This window comes from Amphiprion ocellaris, chromosome 11, assembly GCF_022539595.1.
Source record: "Amphiprion ocellaris isolate individual 3 ecotype Okinawa chromosome 11, ASM2253959v1, whole genome shotgun sequence".
Lineage (NCBI taxonomy): Eukaryota > Metazoa > Chordata > Actinopteri > Pomacentridae > Amphiprion > Amphiprion ocellaris.
Window position 1 is genome coordinate 405,934 of NC_072776.1, and position 22,748 is coordinate 428,681.

The 22,748-nt window shown below is 39.3% G+C and overlaps 2 protein-coding genes across 2 annotated transcripts; one reads left to right on the top strand and one right to left on the bottom strand.

The window, feature by feature from the left end:
• Positions 1-334: 334 nt before the first annotated feature.
• lamp1b (lysosomal associated membrane protein 1b) lies at positions 335-11,817 on the top strand. Its single transcript, XM_055015272.1, has 6 exons — positions 335-663; positions 4,573-4,766; positions 4,861-4,989; positions 6,530-6,596; positions 8,687-8,854; positions 8,926-11,817. Exons 1-6 carry the CDS (start codon positions 603-605, stop codon positions 9,063-9,065), a joined length of 759 nt encoding a protein of 252 aa, XP_054871247.1. The 5' UTR covers positions 335-602; the 3' UTR covers positions 9,066-11,817.
• A 1,909-nt stretch (positions 11,818-13,726) lies between these two features.
• LOC111578766 (growth hormone-regulated TBC protein 1-A-like) lies at positions 13,727-20,394 on the bottom strand. Its single transcript, XM_023285716.3, has 8 exons — positions 20,193-20,394; positions 19,554-19,699; positions 19,309-19,467; positions 17,792-17,916; positions 15,633-15,729; positions 14,824-14,996; positions 14,559-14,744; positions 13,727-14,219 (listed from the first exon to the last, which is right to left on the bottom strand). Exons 1-8 carry the CDS (start codon positions 20,252-20,254, stop codon positions 14,118-14,120), a joined length of 1,050 nt encoding a protein of 349 aa, XP_023141484.1. The 5' UTR covers positions 20,255-20,394; the 3' UTR covers positions 13,727-14,117.
• Positions 20,395-22,748: the final 2,354 nt, after the last annotated feature.

Here is a 22,748-nt window from a genome sequence, read left to right on the forward strand (position 1 = left end):
CTGTACTCACTGTGATATTATGTGGAACACGTGTGAAGTGCAGAAAGGAAAGTAGAATGATTTTCTTACACTTTATATTCATTTAAGTCTGGAGTAACCTAAAAAATGTGCAATTATCAGTGTAAAATGTAAAGATCTGTGGGCTGGGCTGAGTGTCAATATCATAACAAGGCCTCTGTTTGTGTGTACTTTACATTAAAGGCAGAAATGTGTGACTATCCTGCAGCTCTTCCTCACAATGAACCATATACAGCCTATGGAATGACTCCAACGAGCTGCTGTTGTTTACATCACTGTGTGCTGCTGACCACGTGACCTTCTGGGTGTTTCTGAACAGTCACATGATCTGATGTCAGTTCAAGACGAGCACAATTAAACCTCCCAGCTGCAAACTACAAGCTACAAGAAGTTGGGACCCATAACCAGAGTGGTTTCTGCGTTCTAAACCGTCTCTTTATCACTCCTCCAAATCACTGCATTTGACTTTAGTTCCATTTTTCCTTCTTTTCGCCGCGGAGCTAACGTTAGCCTAGCTAGCACAACATCTGCTAACCGAAGCTAACTAGCTGCTGCTCAGATTTCATCCCGACAACAACAGAAACATGGCCCAGGTCTGCGGTGTCCAGTCATGGTGCCTGGGACTAACGTTACCTCTCATCTTAGGTGAGTATTTGGTCCGTTTGTTTCATTTGGGAAATAACAAATCCGAAGGTCGCAGAACAAACCTGCCATCAACTAGCAGGACAGTTTAGCCCAGCTATGCTAACGCTAAAGGCTGTAAACTTTTAAAATTAATGCAGCTGTTATTTCCTGTACCTCTAGTGTGTTACTGTGATCGAATCTGTGTTGTGAACTAAATGCGGATCAATTATTCATATAGCAGAAGTGTCAAACAGGGTAAATGTTGAAGCTTTGTTGCGCGTTTTCTCCTTTATCAACTATGTTTTGTGCTGTGACACTAAAATCACTTTAAATCACCCATATTTATTTATGCACACTGGTTGGTTTAGCCCAGCCCAGCAGTCTTTACATTTTAACCAGATAACTGTACTGTTTTCCAGCAATTTAATCCTCCTGTTGTCCTCATTTACGGGCATCAAATTTAGCAAGAAAATTCTTGTAAATATTTTCAACAAATGAGTAAAAATCTTCAAAAAAAAATCCTAAAAATATCTAAAGTGATTCCATATATATCAGTAAAACTTCTAATATTTTCTTTAAGAACATTCACATAAAAATCAACCAAAATCCAGTGAAATTCGTTGGATTTTGCTTGATTTTTTTTTTGTGAATGTTCTTCAGAAGCATGTTTAACATTTCTGTTTTTCCACCAAAAAATGTTCAAAAATTTCCCAGAAATGTTGAAAATGTGGATATCAGAAGTTTCACTGTGAAAATAGTTTTTTTTTTCACGTTTCCAAACTTTAAAATGGGTCAATTTTTACCCGCAGGACGACACGAGGGTTAATGTAAAGAAGTTCCCCTACAAAAACACCTCTGTGAAAAAAGAGAAGTGTGTTAATTCCAGATCACATGACCTGCTCCACATGATGTCATTTCCTCCAGACGAAAAGACTGGCCAGACTCCAAGGCTTTCTGACGTATTTAATATAAAGTAGTCAACAGGTTTACTACAATGTCTTTAGAAATAACTTTCAGTTTCAGTTTTACTCCATTGTATATCTAATATTTTGAAGAATCTTTCTCTAAAATGCCATGTGGTGTTTAGTTATAGGCGGTCAGGTTGATTTCAGGCCTGAAAACAGCTGAAATGTGAACTATGATACAAAAAGTCCCGTAATTATATATCGACCCACACAGTAATGTCACTGCTGCAGATATCCTACAAACAAAAAATGCTTAATATTCAACATAACAGAGAAATATTTTACATTTTTTAGTGAAAGGATCTGAATTTGATCAGCTTTTTCATTCTGTTTCTGAGGGCTTTAGTGTGTCATAGGAGGGACGTGAATAGATCCAGGGTATTTTATTCATTACTATTCTTCCTCTTGGGAAAAAAAACAAGCAAGCAAAACAAAACAAACCACCCAGTCTTATTCATTAAACATTCAAGACGTCTACATGTACACTGCCAAAACATCAGCAAGTATAAATCTGAAGTTCTAATCAGTAATGTTTAAGCACATTTAATAAGGTCATCAGAGTCTGACTTCTCAGCATATTTCAGCCTCTTTTTTCAAAATGCTGCAATCACTGTGTGTTCTGTGGGGTTTAGAACATTTTTAAGTCTTCATTATCCCCTGACTATGAGACTTAGATAGGATGATTGCATTACTGTGAGACAAAATAAACCAAAAATAAAACTTCAGGGTCAGCATGTTGTTTTTGCACAATTAAGACCAGTTAGTACAAGAGAAATCTGATATAAATTAGGAAAATAAACCTGAACAAACCTAAGGTAGCGCATACAGCTGGTAGTCTGACTATTAACACTAAAAACACAGGAGGAGATCCTTTGATCGTTCATTTCCATTAGTAAAATTGATCCAAGCACTACAGACAGTAGTTTTAGAAGTTCTTACCTGAAAGGTTGTTAATTACACACTAAATAAAATTGTATCACAGTTTCACCTTTTAGTGTAAATCTCTAAAAAAAATGACATTAGTAACACCTTTAGGATGTCAGATTTTCTGAAGAGACGGTAGATTAAGACCCCGGTTTTTAGACTGTTGCCTGATTTATCTAGAAGATAAGGTATGGTAGGTATGAAGCCGTGTTACATACTAAGAGTGAGACGTGCTGTCCAGCATGTTGGTCACATGTTTGTGTGTTTAACTTGGATGTAAGAGAAACTCTGAGAAGTTTGTCGGCAGATGAGTGTGAAAACAGCCCTCCCAGTGAGAGTCAGTCAAATGAACAAGAAAAACACACGTTTGGATGGAACAGGAGGCTGTTAATTTCATGCTACTTTTATTACATTTCAGAGGTAAACATTATCCTGAATCAATTAACTGACAGTAAAATAATGTGCAACAATTAGGTCTGTTTTTATGCTAGAAGATCAGATTTCTGTGTTTCTGTAAAGCAGTACCCTGAGTACGTTTGGGTTTTTAACGCTTGGTTTTATGAAGCAAATGAGAAACTGAGAAAATAATCAGCACATTATTTTAAAATGGAAATAACGGTACTTATCCTACCAGCCTTAAACTACATTAATGTGACTGATTCTGCGATAATCATCATTTGAGTAACTTTTCAAGTAAATATAAAACATTTTTCTGACTCCGCCTTCATTAACCCTCGTGTCGTCCTGTGGGTCAAAATTTACCCGTTTTAAAGTTTGAAAATGTGGGGGGAAAAAATTCACAGTGAAACTTCTGATGTCCACATTTTCAACATTTTTGGGAAATCTTTGAAACATTTTGGTGAAAAAAAAGAAATGTTAAAAATGTTTCTCAAGAACATTCACATAAAAATCAAGGTGAATGTTCTTAAAGAAAATATTAGAAGTTTTACTGATATATATGGAATCACTTTAGATATTCTTAGGATTTTTTGGAAGATTTTTTGCTAATTTTTTGAAAATATTTACAAGAATTTTCTTGCCAAATTTGGGGGATTTTTTTTAAATAAAATTTTTAAAGGAAACTTTTAACGAATTATTGGAATTTTCTTCCTGAAGATTTTGCAAATTTTCAGAAGTTTGTGGAATTTTTTTCTTTTCAGACAAGGAAACAATATTTTTTGGTGCCCGTAAATAAGGACAGCAAGAAGGTTAAAACTCTATTTAACTGCATTTTACTTTTTTCTGCCTTGCGAAGGCTTTTATTTTGGTACTTTAATTAATTTTGTTGTTGATAGTTTGGTATTATAATAATATTTCTGTAAGAATTCAGTTAATAGTGATGAAGAAAAGAGGCTTTCTGAAATACTGAGGGATTCACTTAGGGATAGTTTTATTATTTTAAATTTCATATCAGACGTTGTGGCGTGCCAGTGAAAATAGATGTGCTGCCAATAACCCGGCACAGCTTCTCCTAGAGGATCACTAGTTAGATTCTCCTACTGTCGGAGACATGCCGTCTTTATTTTCTGCTGTAAATTTAATTGATGTTAAGACATAATAAATATACTATTGCCTATTTTCTATTCTAGTTATTTTTACTCATATTTTTGTTTATGTCAGGGGTGTCAAACTCATTTTAGTTCTGGTTCCACATTCAGCCCAGTTTGATCTCCAGTGGGCCGGACCGAAAAGGAAACACAAAATGACAAAAATGTGAGATCAAAGTCAGACAAAAAAGAACAAAAACAGACAAAATATTCCAAAAATGAGACATAAAACGACAAAAAAACAATAATATAATATTTTACTTTATTATCCAAACAACTTGTCATAGTCTAGAAATTATTTTCAATTTATAGTTTTACTAATTTACAATCTGCAGTTAATGTCTTCTCTGGAATTTTTACACTTTGAGGGCCGGATTGGACCCTCTGGAGGGCCGGTTTTGGCCCATGGGCCGCATGTTGGACACCTCTGGTTTATGTCATTGATTTGCTGCTGTGCTTGACTTTTCCGTGGATGTGTTTTGTATGTTCTGCAGCTGCTGCCCTGCACCAGGGTTCTGCCACCGTTGCTCCTCCTACGACTGCTCAAACCACCGCTGCTCCAAACAAGGAACCCGAGAGACCCGAAAGAGGAAACTACCTGGTCGCCAGCAGCAACGGCACGGCCTGTTTGCTGGCCTACATGGGCCTCCAGCTCAACATCTCCTTCACTTCCTTCTCCCAGAATCAGGTGCCTGAGTGAAACCACTTCTCTGCTGTCTGTGCAGCTAAAACTAACGATGCTTTCAGGGGTGACGCTAAGCGGTTTCATCGTTTGTTTGCAGACTGTGCAGGATATCGTGAACCTCCAGCCTAATTTCACAAAGAGCTCTGGGTCGTGTGAGGCAGAAAACGCCACCCTGCGGCTCACAACGGACGGAGAGAAAACCAACCTCACCTTTGTCTTCGCTCTGGTGAGTAGCAGCATCATGTGCTGGTTGTCCTCTCACCTAATTGGCAGCCAGTTTTATTTTTTCACTTCCTGAAGAAGCCACTAGATGGCAGCTGGAGCTTGAAGTAAACCAGCTTTAGTTCAGTAGTACTCATGTACTGGTGAGTAAACCAGCTTTAGTTCAGTAGTACTCATGTACTGGTGAGTAAACCAGCTTTAGTTCAGTAGTACTCATGTACTGGTGAAGTAAACCAGCTTTAGTTCAGTAGTACTCATGTACTGGTGAAGTAAACCAGCTTTAGTTCAGTAGTACTCATGTACTGGTGAGTAAACCAGCTTTAGTTCAGTAGTACTCATGTACTGGTGAGTAAACCAGCTTTAGTTCAGTAGTACTCATGTACTGGTGAAGTAAACCAGCTTTAGTTCAGTAGTACTCATGTACTGGTGAGTAAACCAGCTTTAGTTCAGTAGTACTCATGTACTGGTGAAGTAAACCAGCTTTAGTTCAGTAGTACTCATGTACTGGTGAGTAAACCAGCTTTAGTTCAGTAGTACTCATGTACTGGTGAAGTAAACCAGCTTTAGTTCAGTAGTACTCATGTACTGGTGAGTAAACCAGCTTTAGTTCAGTAGTACTCATGTACTGGTGAAGTAAACCAGCTTTAGTTCAGTAGTACTCATGTACTGGTGAGTAAACCAGCTTTAGTTCAGTAGTACTCATGTACTGGTGAAGTAAACCAGCTTTAGTTCAGTAGTACTCATATACTGGTGAGTAAACCAGCTTTAGTTCAGTAGTACTCATGTACTGGTGAAGTAAACCAGCTTTAGTTCAGTAGTACTCATGTACTGGTGAAGTAAACCAGCTTTAGTTCAGTAGTACTCATGTACTGGTGAAGTAAACCAGCTTTAGTTCAGTAGTACTCGTGTACTGGTGAAGTAAACCAGCTTTAGTTCAGTAGTACTCATGTACTGGTGAGTAAACCAGCTTTAGTTCAGTAGTACTCATGTACTGGTGAAGTAAACCAGCTTTAGTTCAGTAGTACTCATGTACTGGTGAAGTAAACCAGCTTTAGTTCAGTAGTACTCATGTACTGGTGAGTAAACCAGCTTTAGTTCAGTAGTACTCATGTACTGGTGAAGTAAACCAGCTTTAGTTCAGTAGTACTCATGTACTGGTGAAGTAAACCAGCTTTAGTTCAGTAGTACTCATGTACTGGTGAGTAAACCAGCTTTAGTTCAGTAGTACTCATGTACTGGTGAAGTAAACCAGCTTTAGTTCAGTAGTACTCATGTACTGGTGAGTAAACCAGCTTTAGTTCAGTAGTACTCATGTACTGGTGAAGTAAACCAGCTTTAGTTCAGTAGTACTCATGTACTGGTGAAGTAAACCAGCTTTAGTTCAGTAGTACTCATGTACTGGTGAAGTAAACCAGCTTTAGTTCAGTAGTACTCATGTACTGGTGAAGTAAACCAGCTTTAGTTCAGTAGTACTCATGTACTGGTGAAGTAAACCAGCTTTAGTTCAGTAGTACTCATGTACTGGTGCTGCTGTTTGTCTCCAGAATACTACGTCCAGTAAGTACCACCTGAGGGAAGTGTCTCTGTCAGCGTCCTGGCCGGACATGAAAGGTGAGTGAACTCTACTCCTTAGGCTGCATGCTGCCGGCCTCCTGTCTGATTAATAAGCATGAGAACAGCTTATTCTGGGATGTCTATGTAGGACCTATTTTGTCTACTATAGTTGGGATTTTTTTTAAAAACTTTTTATTTATAACATTTTTTTTAACCCCATGAGACCAAAATATAGAAAAAAAGCAAAAAACAAACTAAATAATTATAATAATAATAACAGTAATATATATTTATACAAAACATACAAAAACCCAAATACAGAAAAATAATAGCAAAAAATTTAAACTGATGTATTTTTGCAACAATGGGTTTTACAAGGTTAAAGGAATGTTTACAGAACAAGGAACAAGGGAACCGTATTCCTAACATCAACAAGAATAATAATGACAAAAAAGGGAATTAAAATAATAAGAGAAGGAAATTAAATATGCATATGTTTACACATGTCCTGGCCTCATCACATCCGTAAATGGTCTGTATTTATATAGCGCTTTACTATACCTGAAACAATACCCAAAGCGCTTTACATTATACATCACATTCACCCATTCACACACACATTCACACACTGATGCTGGGAGCTGCCATGCAAGGCGCTAACCACGACCCATCAGGAGCAGTTAGGGGTTCGTTGTCTTGCTCAGGGACACCTGGACATGGGCTCTCTAGGCCAGGATCAAACCGGCAACCCTCCAGTACAAGACGGCCACTCTACCCACTGAGCCATGCCGCCCCCAACAGCCTAAATCCACTCTCAGTCCCTAGTAGACTGGCTTCACTTCGATGACCAGCGAGGACCCGACCAACACTACCTGCAGCTTTAATTTGATTTATTTTAATCGGGGAGATCATACATAGTCCAACATTCATGTCCAGTTCAAGGCATTCAAGTATTACACATATACATACATGTACCATGTATAATATCGGTCAGTAGTCTAAGACACGTTTCACTGATATCGACCTTTCAGCAGCTGCTGTCCTTTTCATTTTCAATTCCATTTTAAGCAAATATATACATTCTTGAACCAAAAAACAAATGAACAAAGAAGCTGTCATTCTCACTCATCTACCCATGAAGATACACTCACGACACAATCTTTTGGTAATCCTGTAAAATCAGTATTTATAGAAGAGTAGTTAAAGTAAGTCTGGTCTCCGTGGACCCATTTTGTCCACCATCTCAGAAATTTCTCTGCTTGCATCTTTATAGAAAATGTTAGTCTTTCCATAGATTTAGTTCTACTTTTATTCCACATTCCTTACATGTTTCCACTGTCTTTGCTGCTGTAACACAGCAGAAATTTCCCACCGTGGGATTAATAAAGGGTAATCTTATCTTATGCTAGCTTATAAATACAGCATTGGAATTTGGTTAGTTGGTTGGAGTGTTAAGTCATTTTTTTCAGTCATATAAATCTGTTTTTACATTAAACAATGGTTACACCTAATAATAATAATAATAATAATAATAATAATACATTTTATTTGTAATACACTTTCATTTAGGCAAAATCTCAAAGTGCTTCATTAAAGATATAAACGGATAAAAACAATCAGATAAAATCACAATAAAAAATCGAAACGTTCAGGGACACGTTTAATTAAAAGCTTTGTTAAACAGAAGCTCTTTATAAAAACATGGACTGTCTGAGGAGCTCTCAGGAGGTCAGGGAGGAGTTCTGAAGGTTCAGTCTCTGGTCCAGAGCTTGGTTCTGGCCAGGAGGAGGTGATTATTAGTGGAGCTTTCTTTTGGATGATTGGTGACAGGTGAGTTCTTTAAGGTATTCCAGAGCGTTGCCATGAATGCACTGATGAGTGAGAAGAGTGATTTTGTGCTGGATTCTGGAGGATACGGGGAGGGAGCCAGTGGAGTGAAGGGAGGATGGGGGTGATGTGGTGTTGGTTCTCCTCAGGAGCCTAGCAGCTGTTCTGAGTATACTGGAGCTTTTACAGGCTCTTGCTGGGGATCCTGATGATCCAGCCCCGAGGAGATAAAGGCTGGATGAGTTTTTCTATCAGAAAGGTGAGGGTGAGACAGAGTTCCTCCTGCTAGCATTTCACTCCTCGCTGTGTCTTTGCCGTAGAACCCTTCTTTGTCCAGAACCGCAGTCTGAACTACCTGAGGGGAACCCTGGGATACTCCTACATGTGCCGTGAAGAGCAGACTCTGAGCGTGGCCCCCAGTCTGTCCGTCAACACCTTCCAGGTGCAGCTGCAGCCCTTCGGTCTGACTGGAGACAAGTTTGGAGCAGGTACACTCCTTCACCAGGTGGATTCAGTTCATCATCTGCTCTGGTTCCTCACGGTTCTCTCTGTCTCTCAGCTGAGGAGTGCCAGCTGGATGAAGATGACATGCTGATCCCCATCATCGTGGGAGCAGCTTTAGCGGGCCTCGTCCTCATCGTGCTCCTGGCCTACCTGATCGGCAGGAAGAGGAGCCACGCCGGCTACCAAACCATCTGAGGTCCCTCCATATTCCCAGAGGCCAGAGCGCTGTCCCACCCCTCAAACTAACCTCTGCTGTCTGAGACTTAACGCTCCACCCTCCTCCCTGCTGTTCCCTTCTTCCTCCACCCCCCCGCCTCTGTGTGCTGTTCTTTCCTCATCAGTAACTCTCAGTCATAATCACTCTGTGGAGGTTGATCTGCGCTTTCTGGACTGATCGCTCTGTCATGATAAAGGGACTCTGATGGGAGGTGGTAATGAAACGAGGTGAACCTTCTGCTGGTACCGTGTAGAGCAGGGATGCATGTTGATCACAGGGTCAAGCTCTTCTACTATTTATGATTTCTGTGAAAGGAATTGTGAGGGATTGAGGGGATTGCTACTTTAGCTTTTCTTGCCTGTTTTTGGGGACCGTTTTTAGTGGTCTCGCCAAAAATGAGGTTCGTTGTTTATAAAGGGAATATTTCTGCCAGTTAAACTTCATCAGACAGTAAAAACTGACTTTTTTGTTGCCAAATTGTATGCAGATTTTAAGGAACATACTAAAAAAACACATTAATCCTGAAAAGGATGCACAAGGAGCTCCACAGTAGTTCATTTGGGAATTGATCTGTTTGACTGGGCTCAGCGCTGAAACACTCGTTTAGAGATACACAAGTCATTTAGTCTGCAGACTGAAGGTACAGTAGTGAGCTTTGTTAGATGCTACACAACTTTATGCACTGCACTTAAAGGAATAGTTCGGTGTTTTAGGGAATAGCCTCTTCACTTTGTTGCTCAGAGTTACATGAGAAGATTGATTGGACTCTAAACATGAAGCTACAGTCAGGAGATGTGGAGAGATACTGAAATATTTCTTTTCTTTCTTTTGGAGGAGACTCTAAGAAGTGAATGTGTCTGAATACTCATAACCAACCTACTAAACTACAACATTTTACTGTAGATGAAACACATCAGACGTTACTTAGTGAGCTTTAGAGGTGTGTTTTTGAGGAGTTCTGTTACTTTTGGCCAGGCCCAGGTTGATTTCCCCGTTTTCTTCCAGGCTCAATGCTTGACTGTAGCTTTATATTCACTATATAGACTTTGGTTGGTCTTTAGGGCTGATCTCGAGGAAAGATTTTACTAGTAAACGAGTAGCTGTTAAAGAGCCATTAGTGGAATAATCGTGGCACTTCCATTAGTAAGTAATTTAATTATCTGAATGTCCATGTTTTTAAGGAGTTATCGGAGAAATAATTTGAGTTCCGCGCTATGAGAGAATGTTTTAAGTAGGCTAACATTGTGAAGAGCTGAAAATTAGGTGTTAAAATGAAATTATCACAAGCACATGCATGAAATAAGCCGCAGCAACACCAGAAACACTAATGATGAGAAAGTACACTCAACATTTTGTTAGTAAATCTGAACAAAGGTGCAGATGGCTCTTTATTTATACCGACGTTTGTCCGTAGCAGAGCATTCAATAAATGTCTAGTTTTTAACCCTCGTGTCGTCCTGCAGGTCAAACTGATCCGTTTTAAAGTTTGAAAATGTGGAAAAAATACATTTTCACAGTGAAACTTCTGATGTCCACATTTTCAACATTTTGGGAAATCTTTGAACATTTTTTGGTGGAAAAAAGAAATGTTAAAAATGTTAAGAACATTCAGAAAAAAAATCTAAATGTTCTTAAAGAAAATATTAGAAGTTTTACTGATATATATGTAGTAACTTTACATATTTTTAGGATTTTTTTGAAGATTTTTACTCATTTTTTGAGAATTTGGGGGGATTTTTAAAAAAAATAAAACTTTTAAGGGAAACTTAAGAAATTATTGGAGTTTTCTTCCTGAAGGTTTTGCAAATTTTCAGAAATTTGGGGAATTTTTTTCTTGAATTTTGGGATTTTTTTCAGACAAGGAAACTATATTTTTTGGTGCCGTAAATGAGGACAACAGAAGGGTTAAACTAGCATAAGAACCCTGACAAATTGTCTTTCCATGTCAGCTTTTAGGGTCTTTTACTTTCTGAAATGATCACAAGCTTTGGATTTCCAGCCCGATCCAATCTAGTTACTGTCCAGTAGCTGCAGGTACCGGCTGTGTGAAGGATAATCTGACTGACTGTGTGTTCTGAAACCAACCAATCAAAACTGGGATGACTGAGACTTTTAGGAAGCAGCTCTATTATTGATCTTCTCATGTAACTCGAGTGATTTTCCCACAGTGACGATAGACACTCCTGTGGATTCTGCTGTTACGTTTAACACACAGACACCAGGATTTGCTGAAACAATCTGTAAAACGGCACTATTGGTTTAGATGAAGAAGCTCAGGACATCACCGTAGGAATGGTCAGTGTTTGTTTGTTTGTTCTGCGTATTTGGGATTTTTTTTTGCTGAAGGGAAAGGCTGACGTCCTGAGAAGCAGCCCCCGAGTAATGTCAAGAAAAATGTCCAGAATGCTCCAGTCAGTGTTGATCAGTGCCTTTCCAGCTGTAACGTAGATGGAGTTCAAGTAAAGTCAGAATCACACAGGGACTCGCTCTCACTCTGACTCTGTGCTGCCAATTATCAGACATTTTCTTTGTGTCTCACATGCCTTCATGTGCTGTTACTACCAGAAATACACTCTGTTTGGTGTAGTAGGAGAAAGTACAGATATTTATGTTTTTTTGTGTTCATTTTTCCTCCCTCATCTTAATATCCATATAGTGATTTAATAAGGTTTTAATGGATTTGTTTGAACTGTTTTTTGAAGGAGAGGCCAATAAAAGTGAACCACTGAGGCTGCTTGACTCCTTGTTTTGCCTTCATGCAGTCTGTCGGCAGTCAAACCTGTTCCTGGGTTTTATTTGTTTGGACTCTTCAGAGGCAGAGGTTCATTATTGGAAGATAATTATGCTGCTGAATATCATCAAAGACTAAATTCCAACATTGTTGTATGAAGAATCTGAACAAATGTTTGCATTTCTGAAGAGTTAAACTGCAGTTTTGTATTTTTAGGTTTGAATAAAGGTGCCGTAGCTGGAACATATGTCAGCAAAGATGGGAGAAAGTTAGACACATGGTGTTTGACTGTTAAAGCTGCCTTCAGGCACAGAGGGTCTGCTGCTAGAGGCATGTTTACAACAAGAATACAACTAAATAAGCGTCTGAATTTAATACCAACCACCTTCTAATGAGCTAAACAATAATAAAATGAGTTGATTCAGAAATAGTTTGGATTGTGTTCTTTTATTCAGTTGAGATAATCATGACAGATATTTCTTTTTGGGCAATATATCACATTTTATTTGGAAAATAAGTTAAATCCCTTTCCACTTAGTTCCCCATTCCAAAAACACATCTCCAGGAAGTGTGTTAATAAATCCCTGCTGCAAAAATTCAACATCAATTTTAGTTTTTGTTTGCTTATTTTTTTCTGTTTGGGTTTTACAAAAATATCATTGCATGTCAACAGGTTTACTACAATATCTTTAGAAATAACTTTCAATTTCAATTTTACTCAGTTGTATATATAATATTTAGAAGAATCTTTCTCTAAAATGTCATGTAGTGTTTGGTTATAGGCAGTCAAGTTGGTTTTAGGCCTGAAAACAGCTAAAATGTCGACTATGATACAAAAAGTCCTGCAGTTATACATTGACCCAAATAGTGAGATTAATGCTGTAGTTTTAATAAAGAAAACTTAGATTTCAGTCTCTTTCCCCACCAGTACATGACTTTTACAAGGAGATTATGGAGGCTTTGCTAGAAAGAATCAGAGAAAACCTCGGCTGTGTGAAAATGGTTTGATTCTCCATCAGGACAATGCTGCAGTACTCGGCGCTCTCTTTTGGCAGAGAAACGAATTGTAATACTTGACCCCTCTTACTATTCACTTGATCACACAGATTTTTTTTTTCCTGAAATCAGTTCTGCGATCAAACAAACCAATTTTGAGTCTGTTTTAGAAGTGAGAAAGAAGGTAGGAGGTGAAGAAGAACTGCACTGCACTGCTTTGATCAGTCAGACAAGAATGCAAAGGGTGTAGTTGGAGGAAGTCAGGAAACTGTAGATGTAAACTACAGCTGAATTACAACATCAGTCTTCACTGTTTACTGGCCACACCTTGTGTTTACATCAGTCTGTGTTCTGGATTTGCAGAGGTGGGGCGACTGGAGATGCAAAACATCCTCAGAGATGCAAAATCAATACGAGGAAATGCACAGCAATTACAACAACGCACAACATGACAGTCAGTCTCAGTCTGGGTGTTTTTCCTCCATGCAGGAGTTTGGGAGCCTTGTTCATTCAGTTGTTACACTTAATTGTGCTCAGTTTATTATTCTTTAAATAAGAGTTTATAAATCTGAAGTTGTTCAGAAGCCTCCAGTTCTTTCCTACCATAAATAGTTATTTATCGCTGGGAATAAACAGCTTCTTTAGTGTGAGCTCAGAAATCAGGAGCTTCTAAAGGGTCAATTTATTTGGGATTTCTAACTTTAACTTTATCCAGCCACGGGTTTGGAGCTCCAGAATGAACTATTGTTTAAGACTCTCACGTAACACTGAAATGACCACTTCTTACCTTTGTTTGGCTGAGGCAGTTCTGAGATCAACTCAATCAAAGGAAACAGATTAGGGAAATTATCGCGCTTTTGTTTACAGACAAAAGGTGAACAAGTTTGAGTTCTGTAAATCACCACACCAAAGTCTGGCTGTTCTATTTTACTTCTTAAATTCCCCTTTCCAGAGGACAGTTAATATCAAGCACAGCGACAAAGCAGGAATGATTATTATTCTCCAGAGATCACTCTCATATTCTGATGGCTAAAGTGCATGTAATTAAAAAAACATTGCAGACTTAAATAGTTTGTGCGAAGCATCAGGAGTGACGGTCCTGAAGCACTTCCTGTATCTACAGCAGCAAAGTTATTGTGAGAAACAGAAGCAACAGAAAAGGCTCAAAAACTTTAGCAACCCTTCATCATCTACATCCAGCCACCAGTGATACATCTTGGTTGTACCATGTTCTTCTTTTACTGCCTAAAAGTCCTTAGTTTTAAAAACCCAACGCAGATAGGAGGACGCTGGATCCTGAGCTTCATGGTTGACCTGATTCCTCATTCAGGATTTGTTGTCTGCATTTCTCTCTCAGTTTATCAATAGTTGTCATCGACAGGCTCCCAGGTTCTGTAAAGATCTTCTGCAAAAAAAGAGTTGGATAGAACATCACTTAAAGCTGAACCTGAGTTCCAATAGAGTCCTTCATTCTCCTCATATTCAGAATACACACTCTAGTTTTGATTGTTAAAGAAGCACCTCTTTCTCCTCTGGTGTTTGTCTCAGTAAAGTGAATCTTTTTGCAAAGGCCAGTGAAGGAAACACTTGTTCTGAAGCCCGTAAACGAGGTGCTCTAGTCCATCGTCTTTCTACTTTAATGGGAACAGTTTGTTGTATTAATTGAATCTAGAAGGAAAATGCAGCCCATCTAACAGCCACTGTTTCCCTACCAGTTTCCTCTGACTGTCCCTGCTAAGCTCACCTGCATGAAGGTGTGGCAGTCCAGAGTGAAAGCTCCACAGGTGATCTGCTTGAAGCATTCGCACACATCAGGCAAAGATCGAGCTCTCAGGATCTCCGTCTGGTGATGAATGATGAGAGTCAGAGCAACACGGAAAAGGACCTTGGAACCCTCGTAGAAGAGACAATCCCAGACCCGCAGGACGGTCTGCAAGGAAACAAGAAGATTGAATGAAAGCTATGGGCTCCTCATGTGTCTGAACTACTAAACAATAACTTTTCCTCACCTCAATCGGGAGTATGTCAATGTAGAGGCAGATGAACCAGCGCGACACCACCAGCGTCCAGATGCTGGGATACTGGGCCATCAGCTGTCCTACTGCAGGAGCTTTGGTTTTCACCAGCTCCCCAAGGACCTCCTGGTCAGTCTTCAGCCCCATCATGGCCGGGCTGTAGTAGTCTGCAGTATCACAGATTTAGTGCCACACAGAACTTGTTTGATCCAGACAAACCAAAATAATAACAGCCATGAATCATTCACCAGACCACAGTCCAAACCAAATGGCCGAACTGTGGTCTGACAGAAGGAGGTGGTCTTATTATCCCTTATTAATCCCACGAGGGGAAATTCTGATTTTCGCAGGGTCAGCCACAGTACAGCACCCCTGGAGCAGGAAGGGTTAAGGGCCCGACAGTGGACGCATCGGGGTTTGAACCTCTGACCTTCGGATCAGTAGCCCAGAAACTTAACCATTGCACCACCACTTAGTTTGAAGGTAATGATTTAAAGGGTTCAGACCTTTGAACCAAATACAGGAAGTAGAACCAGACAATGGAAGAATGAGCTGAGATAGAACATAGGGAAAAGAGGAGACCAACTTTTTAAACACGGTCCCATATTCTTAATCCCTGTATGGTCAGCAGTCCATCTACCAGTAAGAATGTCACATCTTTGTTTGAATTCATAACAACCTTGATGACGTTCTGGCCATTTGTCTGCAAACCCGTTAATGTGAAGTACAGATGGAATGTCTGTAGACTGTCAGACATCAGGTCATTAGTCTGCTTCAGTGTGTGAACATTCAACAAACTTTACCTGGAAGTATTCTGTCCAACAAGGCGTCCATGAGCCAGAAGGCTTTCTCTTCATCTTTGGTGATGATGATGAGGTAGCCCGCAATGAAGTTCATCCCCTGGAACAGACACAGGATGTGGGATCAGTGATTTCATAGAATACACCAGGCTTGTTTCTGGTTAGTCTGACATATTTTACGGTTTATTTGGTTCCATTAGACAAATTCAGTGTCTGCTAATTGTCAGACTTGTTGTTTAACCAGAGCTGCTGTAAGTGTGACCCCATGAGACAGTCAAGATTTTACCACAGACTCTCTGGCGTGCCACTAAAATAACCAATTTAAGTACCAGCATCAGTCCAAAGAGTAATTGGAGGATGCTGGTAGACATGGACCAAAAGCTCTGTTTCCACCTGAGATCACATCCACCAACCTGTGACCAGACCTGCTGCTATGATCAGCTTAGCTTACATCTACATCATGGAGCTCACAGTGTCCTGGGAGAGCTCAGTAGAGGAGGTCTATGAGCGCGAGAAGCTGAGATATATGGAGCCGATGCAGAACAGCGAGGCTGGAAGGTGAGGGTCCGACCAGTAGAAGTAGGCTGCAGAGGATTCGTAGCCTCTCCAGGAGATGGGAGTTCATGGGAAGGTCCACCGGCAGGAGATCAAGGACCTCTCCAGAGCCGCTGAAAAGGGAAGTCAGTGGCTGTGGATGAAGAGAAAGGACTCCACCTGGACCTTCGGGTGAGCAGACAGCATCTAGGAGGTGAACCTGGGACTCACTGCTGAACCCTCTGGAGGTGTCATGGGCCGATCAGTGAAACACTGAGGAAGGAGGACGTCCACTGGATAACCTGGAGGATGTCCTCACCCACTGGACCATCTCACAGAGTCTGAGGGTCTCAGGTATCATCATCTAGTCCTACACAGCAGATCTTTACAGAAGATCAACTCGACTAAATAAAAGAAATGATAAGATGTAGACCTACATGCATGGGATATCAAACATTAAGGTTTATGCTACATAAAATAAGACTCAAAGTAAATGAACCCAACAGAATCATAATAGCTCCACAGAGTTAACAGAACAGCACCAGAAAATTAGCTGATATTGACCAGAAGTGTAGAAAATAGACTATAAATGCGTCTCCAACCCATTTCCCTGATAGGAAACCCTATTTTAGAAATATATCAGTTAATACAATGTCAAAAAAGCCTCTGAACTTAGATATGTTTAGTAATCATATTGTTATTTTAGGGAATTAGTAAGGTCAGTAAATACAGAAGTAAACCCAGGAAGCTGTTATAGAACCTATGCAGGACATTTTATGTTCTACAAAATATACTATATACACACAGTCAGCAGTTTGGACACACTTTCTTATCTAATGCTTTTTATTTATTTGTACTATTTTCTATATTGTAGGTTAATGTTGAAGATTAACACTTTTTTGTTTACCGCATAATTCCATTTATGTTCTTGTATAGTCCTGATGTCTTCAGTATTAATCTACAATGTATGAAATAATTCAATAAAAACCACTGAATGAGAAGGTGTCTAAACGTTTGGCTGGTAGCATATATTGTATGTAATAGATATATATATATATACTTGAATTCATCATGTTTTAATAGGAAGTGCTGCAGGTTGCTGTGGCAGATCGATCTGATCCATGCTGGACCTCTTGGGCTGCTTAATACTGTGCAGTTATCTCAATGACTTAAACCTGAATCAGATTAGTCTGACAGCGTTCATCTGAACTGACCTGAGTAGAACTGTTCACTCCCAGACAGTTTGTTGGATTCACGCTAGTCAGCTGATGGACTTTAATCCCCACTTTTTGCAGCACACTTAAGAAATCAGGCTCCAAAACACACATGAGGAACCTATGGTGGATATTTACGCAGCAGTGACGTGTTTCACTGATGTATTCTCAAACTGACAGTGAAGACAGGATGTCTGGGTCTAACCGCAACAGCATTTATGTCATTTTTACCAGTAATAAATACAGTGATGGACGTAACTTTGACAGAACAAACAGGAGTTACTGAAGATCGCGTGTGGAAAATTTGCTACATGTTTATTTGAATGAATGAGGAAGCAGCTGGACCTGTTCTTTAGGTAAACAGATGTTACATTTGGTGTCAGGAGAGCTAGCTGTTGACTCTGTTTCCTTCACCTGGCAGTAGCCCACGGTCTGGTTGTGGTGTCCGTAGGCCAGCAGCACGTTGTACAGACACTGCTGCAGGCTCGGCTCGGCTCTGTTCTGGAAGAGGATGTTATCAGGAAAGGTCCTGTGCATATCTGCAACAAAAGAGAAAAATATGATACTATAATTTGAGTTGAAGCATTGATGAACAGCTTCATTTCACAAGCTTTCAGAATGTTGAACTGCTGATCTGGATATCAATCAATCAATCAATCAATCAATCAATCAATCAATCAAAAATTTATTTGTAGAGCACTTTCCAACAACATAGAAGAAGACCAAAGTGCTTTCCAGACAGAATAATAAAACAACGCAATTTTTGGTTACTATAAAACCATAAAACCCATAAAAACACAAAACTAAGAAAAGCATAAAAGCATAAAAGCATAAAAACCGTAAAACAGTCCTAAGATTCGAAAGCACGTCTGAATAAATAGGTTTTCAATCTAGACTTAAAAAGCGACAGGTTGGTAATAACGCGGAGCTCCAGTGGGAGTGCATTCCAGAGTCTAGGGGCGGCTACAGCAAAGCATCGATCATCCCACTGCTTATACCAGGACCTGGGCACATCCAGCACCATCTGCGTGGACGACCGGAGGGCTCTACTGGGGCGGTGGATGGTTAAAAGCTCCGATATATATAAAGGAGCTAGGCCATGAAGGGCTTTAAAAACAAATGTTAAAATTTTAAACTCGATACGATGATGGACCGGGAGCCAATGGAGGGTGGAGAGGATGGGGGTGATGTGAGTGTGTCTGGATGTGCGGGTTAACAGACGGGCAGCTGCATTCTGAACCAGTTGTAGTCGACGGAGTGATGATTGTGTGACACCAAAATAGAGCACACACTTCTGCACCAGAGCCTCATTTTAGTATTTATAATTTTACTTTCAGTATTACACAAAGTCACTTTACATCACAGGCTGCTGCTATGGACACTTTAGAACAATTCAATTGCCAATTTTGTCAATTTTGTAAATTTCAACATCTTAGGGATGCAGGGATGTGTGTGTGTGTGTGTGTGTGTGTGTGTGTGTGTGTGTGTGTGTGTGTGTGTGTGTGTGTGTGTGTGTGTGTGTGTGTGTGTGTGTGTGTGTGTGTGTGTGTGTGTGTGTGTGTGTGTGTGTGTGTGTGTGTGTGTGTGTGTGTGTGTGTGTGTGTGTGTGTATAGGCGGGAGGTGTGTGGGTGTTTTTAAATTAATTGCTTTAATTGGGTCCCGGAGAAACGCTCTCTCATCTGGCCTGCTGCACTACTGTTGTATGTAGAGCTGAATGACAGTAAAGCTTGATTTGATTTGATGTGATGTGATGTGATGTGATGTGATGTGATGTGATGTGATGTGATGTGATGTGATTTGATTTGATTTGATTTGATTTGATTTGATTTGATTTTATTTGATGTGATTTGATTTTATTTGATGTGATGTGATTTGATTTGCCTGAAGGTGAGTTTTGGTGAGGGGGAGAAGTGTATGGCAGTGGGTTGACCTGTGTGAATGGTTTCCTTCAGCTTCCCGTCGTGCTCCATGGCCAGTAGAGACTGGTAATAACCTGGTTTCCTCTCCAGTTGCTCCTGAGCTCCACTAGCTGCCATCCAGATCCTGGCCCGGTGCTCATTCGGCACGCCTTTACGCACATATCTCTTCACTTCCAAAGAAACTTTCATGGTTACGCCACAGAAACACAGAGCTACAATCTGGTGTGTTTGGAATTTGTGCTTATTATTTTTGTACCTGTCAAGTTCTTCTCCACCTGAGGTTTCTCCTGAAGCAGCTTCGACCATCTCATTGACCTTCTGTTGAGGACGGCCACGTACTCGTTCATCATCTCCTTGTAGGATTCAAAATCCTGGCGTCTCTCAAAGCCGTAGGGGTCAATCCTGCAGGGACAAATTCAGACAGTCCTCAAGAAATGAATGCATAAAGTTGACAAACTCCCCACCCTTCTTTCTTCTCCTATTGAGTGATGACAGACTCTCCAACTACCTCCACCAGGTTGGGTTTCTGTAGCAGGGTGATCAAATGCTCCAGCTGGATGAATAGTGAGTGTTAAATTACTTCTAAGTAGGACTAGCAGCAAGGAGCAAAATTCAAGCTTAAAAATAACTTAAAAATAAACTCCAGCATTTATCCCTAAAGCCTGAATGTTTTTAATGACAGCTTTACAGGTTTGTGAAGTATAACATTAAGTGTAAACAGAATAAACTAGAGGAAGAGCGCTGAGGTCACCAATGAGGAAGCAGCAGTCTTCTGCACCGTGGAAACACTCTAATCTGACAATAAAAAGTTAAAACTAATGTAGATGCTGTGAATATGAGCTCATCAACGATAAAAGAAGCAGTTAAATAACACCATGGTTCACACAGAGCTTACCTGTCGCTGTCATTAGAAGCGGCCACAGGCTGAGCAGCATTTCCTCTCATTTGTCTCTCCATAGCGAGTCATGTGCTGCAGGTACAGAAGTCCACCGAGGTGATAAACTACCTGCAGCTGGAAGCTTATTTCATTTTTACTCCCTGGAAGGAAAAAAACTGGCTGCTGTCAAAGTAAATAACAAAGCGGTCTGAGTTTCCAGTGTCTCAGTTTACAACTCAATGAAAGGAGGAGCCAGCAGAGGAAACGCCCAGGTAACATCCACAGGTGTGGCTTTACCTGCACAACAACTGGAGGAACAGAAACAGTGTTCTGGTGCAGATCACTGTACAGTAATAAGGGCAATAAGGGTATGAGCAGTGTTGCAAAATAAAGCAAAAGGGTTTTAAGCCACTTGAACACAGTAAAACCATATTTCCTTGAAGGGCTTATGTGTGTGTGTGTATATATATATATATATATATATATATATATATATATATATATATATATATATATATATGAATGTGGGTGATTTGTTTACCTGGCTGACAACTTGCTCCCTTATATGACAATTTTGAACCAAAACACATTATTTTATTGCTAAAGTACTTTTTTATCTCTCTTCTCAGCCTGTAGTAGAATCATTTTTGTCATGACTGCTGCTCACAGTTGAGTCTCTCATGGCTTTTCATTTGTACAGTATTTAAATCCACTAAAAATATCATTATTTTAAAGATATTTGCTTTCATTTTCTTCATCTCTCCTTTTTTAAGTTTTTTAATATTACAGTATTCCTGCATTTTTTTAAAATGTATTTTATTTGGCATCGTTCATGTCAGATTTTTACTGTATTTCTTTTAAATTTTTTGTTATTGTATGAATTTTGGATTCAAAATTATTAAGCATTCTGTTTCATTGTTTTCGCTGTTCAACTACCATGTAGAACCAAACTTCTTCATGTGTTAATAGGCTTTTTTCTGGATATAAACTGTGCTTAAAAGAATAATAACCAGAGTTAACACTGAGGGTTTGATTCCATGATTTGTTGACGCAGCTCTTATTCTGCTGTTTGAAGAATTTTTTTAATGTAAATCCGGTCGTAAATGATGAATAATCTCAGGTTGTCTTTAGTTAAAATTGCAATTGCTGGAAAAGCTAACATTTATCATTTCAAATCTGATGGCCTCTCAAACCTGATTTCTGATTTCAGTAAAAAGGGCACAATATTTACATGTTGACTGTTCTTCTCTTCTACATTATTTCTATTAAACCTCTAGTGAAAAACAAAGACCCCAAATGATGTTTTTGGAGCCCCTGAATTTTTCTTTAGCACCACTATCAAGTTAAAACAGATTAAAATCTAAACAACATGGGGTGTTACGGTAGTCTAATGTTAATGTGACCGAACTATATTCTGAGCAGAGGGACTGTTTTCCCAATATGTTTGCAGCAAAACTAAATAACATCCAGCATTTACTGAGACTCTCTGCTGGTGCTGAGCTTCACCTGCAGGCCAAGTGGGCTCACAAAGGACTCTGAATTTCCATTTGTACCAAAGCAATATGTGAATTAGATACAGTCCAAAGCATTTCCACTTTCAAACTCATGACCTTTCAGCCACTTGACATGACTTTTTTTCTCCCAAAGTTTATTGAAAAATAGATGGTGCAGGTGAGTTCAGTTTGTAACTCTTTTGATGCTTTCATCTCAGTGCCTGAGTGTCTCTGGGTCAATATATAACTGCAGGACTTTTTGTATCATAGTTGACATTTTTGCTGTTTTCAGGCCTAAATCAACATAAAACCAAACACATGGTGTTTTAGAGAAAGATTCTTCTAAAAATTAGATATACAACTGAGTAAAATTGAAATTGAAAGTTATTTCTACAGATATTGTAGTAAACCTGTTGACTACTTTATGTTAAATAAGTCAGAAAGTGTTGGAGGCTGGCCAGTCTTTTCTTCAGGAGGAAATGACATCATGTGGAGCAGGTCATGTGATCTGGAATTAACACATTCCCTGGCGAGGTGTTTTTGGAATGGGGAACTTAGTGGAAAGGGACTTAATTTGTTATTTTCCACATAAAATTTGATATATTGCCAAAAAGAAATATCTGTCATGATTATCTCAACTGAATAAAAGAACACAATCCAAACTATTTCTGAATCAGCTCATTTTATTATTGTTTAGCTCATTAGAAGGTGGTTGGTATTAAATTCAGACGGTTATTTAGTTGACATTTTAGTGATATCCAGTCATTTTTTATTAATAAATAAATAATAATAAATAACGAAGGAATCTGTAAAGACATGATCATAATGAACATAAAAACAGTTTTTTTTTTACTTTTAATAAAAATGTATGCAGATATATCCCATGGAGTTACAAGTTATAGACTGCTCACAGTATTTTCCTCATTCTGCCACTAGGGGGCAGCAGCATGAGAAAGTTTTGGATCCTACATTTACACAGGTGAGTTTAATACACGTAAACGCGGAAGAGATACTACAGCACATAGTAAGTCTGTTACCATTTTAATAAATGATTCCGAATTAAATCACCTCTTAATTGCTG

What these genes read in the sequence shown, in the direction of transcription:
- lamp1b (XM_055015272.1), top strand. Translation starts at nt 603, where the DNA reads ATGGCCCAGGTCTGCGGTGTCCAGTCATGGTGCCTGGGACTAACGTTA. An exon ending in CTTCCTTCTCCCAGAATCAG is followed by an intron (nt 4,767 to 4,860) that starts GTGCCTGAGTGA and finishes GTTTGTTTGCAG; the next exon opens with ACTGTGCAGGATATCGTGAA. An exon ending in TCACCTTTGTCTTCGCTCTG is followed by an intron (nt 4,990 to 6,529) that starts GTGAGTAGCAGC and finishes GTTTGTCTCCAG; the next exon opens with AATACTACGTCCAGTAAGTA.
- LOC111578766 (XM_023285716.3), bottom strand. Translation starts at nt 20,254, where the DNA reads ATGGAGAGACAAATGAGAGGAAATGCTGCTCAGCCTGTGGCCGCTTCT. An exon ending in GTTGGACAGAATACTTCCAG is followed by an intron (nt 14,997 to 15,632) that starts GTAAAGTTTGTT and finishes GTGATACTGCAG; the next exon opens with ACTACTACAGCCCGGCCATG. An exon ending in ACTGCCACACCTTCATGCAG is followed by an intron (nt 14,220 to 14,558) that starts GTGAGCTTAGCA and finishes CTTTTTTTGCAG; the next exon opens with AAGATCTTTACAGAACCTGG.